General features: G+C 42.1%; 1 protein-coding gene across 1 annotated transcript in view; it reads left to right on the top strand.

Annotated features, from left to right (window-relative positions):
- Positions 1 to 1,007: 1,007 nt before the first annotated feature.
- The window catches only part of LOC123973093 (kinesin-1 heavy chain), a 23,138-nt gene continuing 18,959 nt past the window's right edge, over positions 1,008 to 5,186 (top strand). Inside the window, exon 1 of the mRNA XM_046052964.1 lies at positions 1,008 to 1,376. Within this exon, the coding sequence (XP_045908920.1) occupies positions 1,251 to 1,376 (126 nt within the window). The 5' untranslated portion in view covers positions 1,008 to 1,250. The remainder of the gene's footprint in view (positions 1,377 to 5,186) is intronic.

Genomic DNA, 5,186 nt, shown 5'->3' with positions numbered 1-5,186 from the left:
CAATTTGGGGTTCAGTATCTTGCCCAAGGACGCTTCGACATATCGGGGATTGAACCACCGCTCTTCCAGTTAGCGGGAAATATGCTCTACCTCCAGAGTCATAACTACTACTACTACTACTACAGGTACTACAGGATTGTGATATCTCTGCTGTACTGCAGTTCTTATAATGGGGTTCAGACTATGGAGAGTTGGGCTGCTGTATTTTGATTCAAGAGTAGGATAACTTTACCTGCCATATTATGTCCAGTAATGGAATGATACTATACATTTACTTAAGTATTGTACTGAAGAAAAATGTGTAGGTCCTTTTCTTAACTTCTTTCATTTTTTGCTACTTTATGCATCTACTCCCCTACATTTCAAAGGCCAACATTGTTTTTTTTTTTCTCCACTACAGTAGAGCTAGTTACTAATTACTTTTCAGATTAAGATTTTCCAAACAAAACCTACATTGAGCTTATAAAATATGTAACATTTTAGGTAAAACTATTCAACAGTATGTGGTTACGATAACTCCAACATGACCAGCTAAAACATCAGAACGCTTCTACTACATTAATACAAAAATAATAATAATTCAATGTTATATTATATAATAATAACAGTGACGGGCTACTCATCTAGTATAAGGAATACTTTTACTTTTTATTTGATTGTAATTTTTCTGATGATATCTTTTAACTTTTACATAAGTAACATTTACAATGCAGGACTTTTTCTGGATTAGCCCATTGTGACATTGCTACTTTTGTATTCACATGGATGAAGCATTCTGATCCCTTAATGAAACATAGCAGTTAAATCCACCACTGTCCTATTTAGAAAATAACTAGCAAATGTCTATGAGTAAATTACGAGTGTATACCATTGTGTCAAATTGTTGATATTTCCCGTTTCTTTCAGGTGCTGATAGATGTTTTTGTTGCTGTCCACTGATTATTGAGTGTCTGTAACGCAGTGAGGAGGGGAGCGCCGAGGTGACGTCATGGTGAACCACATCCACAGCAGCAGGAGGGGTGAGGTGGCCAGCCGCTGATCCACCGGTATCATGGCTTCCTAACAGGAGGGGGAAGTGATTGAGAGCAAAACAAGGATCTTTGTTGAATGCCCGACATATAATCGCCCTTTCCCGAACCTGAGCTTGGGACAGAGGGGCTGGGCCTCCCTTTTCGCCCCCCACGGCCGCTCCTGGGATCCAGGACATACTTTAATTTTATTTGTGAATTTCCATTCGTAAACCGTGGAAGATGGCCGACCCGGCGGAGTGCACCATCAAAGTGATGTGCCGTTTTAGGCCCCTGAACAGCTCAGAGGTGACCAGAGGCGACAAATACATACCCAAGTTTCAAGGGGAAGAGACCGTTGTAATCGGGGTGAGTTTTTTGGGTTGCTACCTATTCGACAACCCTCTGTCAGCAGTACGCCATTTTTTGATTGTCTTGTAGCTACGGTACTTAGCACTTAAACGCTAGCTTGTTAGCTAGCGTTAGCAAGGGTTGACCTGTTCACCGTTGCGTTGTTCCACTGGCCCTTACTTGCAGCCAACTTCTGGCGCCACCTAAACATTCAGTTACATGTAACTCGTCAGTTATTCGCTCTCCGGTTCGTTGACAGTCCACAGCAGCATTCAGTTTTACATAAAAAAAACCAAAAACTGTCTTATTGCTGTTCTCCTAAAATGCCTCTACTCGCAGTTGCCCTGTCACGGCTAGCGAGCTGTCATTCAACAAAGCCACAAACACATTGGCTGGCACTGGTTAAAATGTCGCCAGCGTTCGCCTGCCAATCCTGCACGCTATTCACCACATTATTACCACTCCATTAATTAATACGTAGCTGTGCATCTGTAACGATAAAGCTATTAATTATGAACAGTTTGCGTCAGCATAAAGCGTAAGCCAGCTTTGATTTAGAAGTGGCTAACAGACTGTGTGCTAGCAGGCTAGGCCAGCTGGTAGTTGACAGATTAGCCGGCCTTGGCTAGCTGGCTAGTTTTAATACCATTGCTTAATTAAAGCTAACATTAGCTAGCTGACCAGCTGCCTACATAACCAACCCTTTAGTAGAGAGATTTGAAATTACTCAAAGGATTGAATATAGCATAGAATGAAAACATGCTTGTTGGGCATAGGAAACAGACAATGGTAATGTCAAAATAATGTCAGTGGATATGTCAAATTAAATGCGGGTCAGTGGTATTCTCTTGGCCCTCAGTGACTGAATACTTTACAGTTAATAACCCAACAGGTTCAACTGCATATTCAACGTTTAGAGAAAATACTTAATCTGTTTTCTTTTAATATGCATGGTCAGTTTGGGATCAAACCAAAGTTTGTTGTCTTTGGTGTAATTAACCTCTAGTGATACAGACCCCTCCTGCACTTGATAAGGATAATGACATGGACATAGTTTCCACTATGACAAACGAAGGAAATGCCTTTACTAATGCTCTGCCATGTTATGGTACTAAATCAACAAAGAATTTGTCCTGACATCAGTTAGAAAATGCTGTGCACTTGATGCTCTGTCATCTCACGATTAGACTTGTCTTAAAAAGACACTTTTTGTAAAAACAGGGTTTGTGCCATTGCGTGCCTGTATATGCACTTAAAATCATGCACTAAAAGAAACAGCGTGGTCTTTTCATGTACCTCCATGACTGTAGTAATTAGGAAGCATAACAACGGCATTTAAGCCAGGCTGACATCACAAGTTTGTACATGCTAACTGTGCAAAAGCCAATGGGCTATCATTTGAAAACAATCCTGGTTAAACATTAGGTTTCCTTGGCGACCAACTTTTATTTTCTTTGTGGACTTTGGTGTCTTTGCTCACCTGAGAGAGCTTACAAGGCAATAGAAACTGATCTTGAATTCCTTTTATGAAGTTTCAAGATTTGGCTGAGTGGATATGAATCACATCCTTAGGTGGTGAATTTAGAATACAACTAGACTATTCATTTCCTGTCATGCAAAACAGAGAAGACCGTTGAATCTGTGGTGACTTCTTGAATACTTTTGCTTACGCTGACTTCAGGCCTTTAACTAATCGCATTGTACGGTCTGTGCCCGTCAGGCATGGTGGGGCCCAGCCCAGTTCAGAGTGCCAGTCATAGTGCCAAAATACCAGTGCACATTGTGAAGGACGCAAGTGTTGCAGGCCAGTCACCTCTGCTGATGTATCTGCTTCGAGAAGTACAACACGTACAGTGCTCTTAAGCAGCAGCACGGGCCTCCTGGGTATAATCCCCTTGTGTTTTCTCTCCTGGTAACCAGCTGTTCGACCAATCAGAGCAGACAGTTGGTCGTGCGCTGGGCAATCTCTCCGGGTGGGGAGGGTAATTATTATGGTGATGTACTTTGTTTTGCAGATGCTCCATCCATGGTGACTGACTCACTTAGCTCATATTTTTATCCAATTTGAAACAATCTAGGGCGTGGACCCTGTATTAGGGTAGCCTCAACAGCTGTGCTTGGCCAGTGGTGAAGCTGACCACACTGCATGTTGTAAATAAGTCTGACAAGCAGCTTCACCATCGCAGGCCTTGGCAAAGCTGCCTTAATACTCACATATATTCATTGAGGGTCGCATATTCCTGCAGTACGCTCTTACTCAGCTGTGGCTCACTTTAAAGTCCTGCCAGACTTCTGCAGAAAAGGGAGGGAGATGTAGTTTCCAGATGAGGTAGTATGGGTGTTGTAATTAGCTCGGTTTGCCAGTGCCAGCAGGTGAATTATTTATGCATCTGCTACTTCCCACACAGTTTAGCATATAAAAGTTCAGGTCATTACACCAGTCACATGTGCTATTTGCATACAGTAGAGACGCCCGGCAATAACACGACTGAGCTACTTTTAGACCGCTTGGCGGTGGAGGTGCGTGAGAGATAATAGGAAAGAAAAGGATTAGAGCGGTAAATAAGTGTTTCTATTTACCTGTTTTCCCTAGCAGCACAAATCCAATTACATTTCATGCATCATACAACATGTATCATGTGGAAGCTGCAGAATAACTTTGGACTGCGTGTTACCATTTCTCCTGAATAACTTAGCCTGGGTGAGTATTATAACAAAGTCATCAGAAAGCAGGAACATGACAGAGCGCTTATTAATGCTCTAACAATGCTTTTTACTGTAATTACATTTTCAGCAAGCAATCCCATTAGTCTGAAGTGTAGCTAACGAGGCCAGGAGCAGCAGTAACGATGAGGACTTTAAACTCGGGCTGTGCTATTGTTTGCTGACATTGTCTGGCAGCTTTGATAGTGGCTCAGCGCTCATGATCTGGGCAGGGTTAATTGCCAGCGTGTAGCTTGCCGGAGTGAATCATCAATGTCTTGGGATGGTGCTGGTCTGCGTTGCACAGAGGTGTGCTTTAGATGTGACCGTCTCTCAGGGGGGGGGGATTATGAGCCAGAGTGAAAATTTAGGACATTTCATCTGTTAGTATTCTGAATAATTCTTGTACTGTAATGCCAGGCAGTAATATATTTATGGTTTCACCTTGAGTTATGAATGTGTTTATGGTCCTAAATGAGAAAGCTGTTATCAATGTCCTCTCCAAGGTGACACCAGCTGCTTAACAACGTTCTCAGCCTTCTCCTGCTCTTACAGGTGTCAACACCTAAATCTGACAATAACTAATCTATTTGCATTAACTAAGGCATGTATAAGTTTTGCAAAATGTGGTTTTACTTAAACTCTTGAAACAACATGCCACCCTCCCATCAGCTGGCGAAGAGATGAGTCAACTGGGACTTCAAACCTCCAAAGACAGTGTGCCATCCCAGATGAACCTCAGAATTGCTTGTAGCATCAGTTTTATTACCCTGCGGTTGCTTCTTAAATCCAGCTATTGATTGCTGTCTCACTGGAGTTGTGCTTTAAAATTTTGACTGGCCCATGGGATATCACAATCAGCTACACTCTGGCTTTTCAGCCAGTGGTAAAAGCTCAGCATGTAGTTTAGTTAATTATGTGTTGAGATTGTTGGAGGGGAGTTCAGATGTGATGAGATAAGCTGTTATCAGGAGAGCTAACTTTCATAGGTTAACTAGAATGCAGGGTGCACTCTGGGTGAGGTATATTTCTATTACTAGTAGGTTATTTCTTTCTCTACTTTATTTTCCACCTTATTTTAGTGCATACTCACTAATGTGCATGTGTGTGTGCATGTGTGTGTGC

This window comes from Micropterus dolomieu, linkage group LG06, assembly GCF_021292245.1.
Source record: "Micropterus dolomieu isolate WLL.071019.BEF.003 ecotype Adirondacks linkage group LG06, ASM2129224v1, whole genome shotgun sequence".
NCBI classification, from domain to species: domain Eukaryota; kingdom Metazoa; phylum Chordata; class Actinopteri; order Centrarchiformes; family Centrarchidae; genus Micropterus; species Micropterus dolomieu.
Note: the sequence above shows the minus strand (reverse complement) of the source record. Positions and strands in the feature narration are given on the sequence as shown.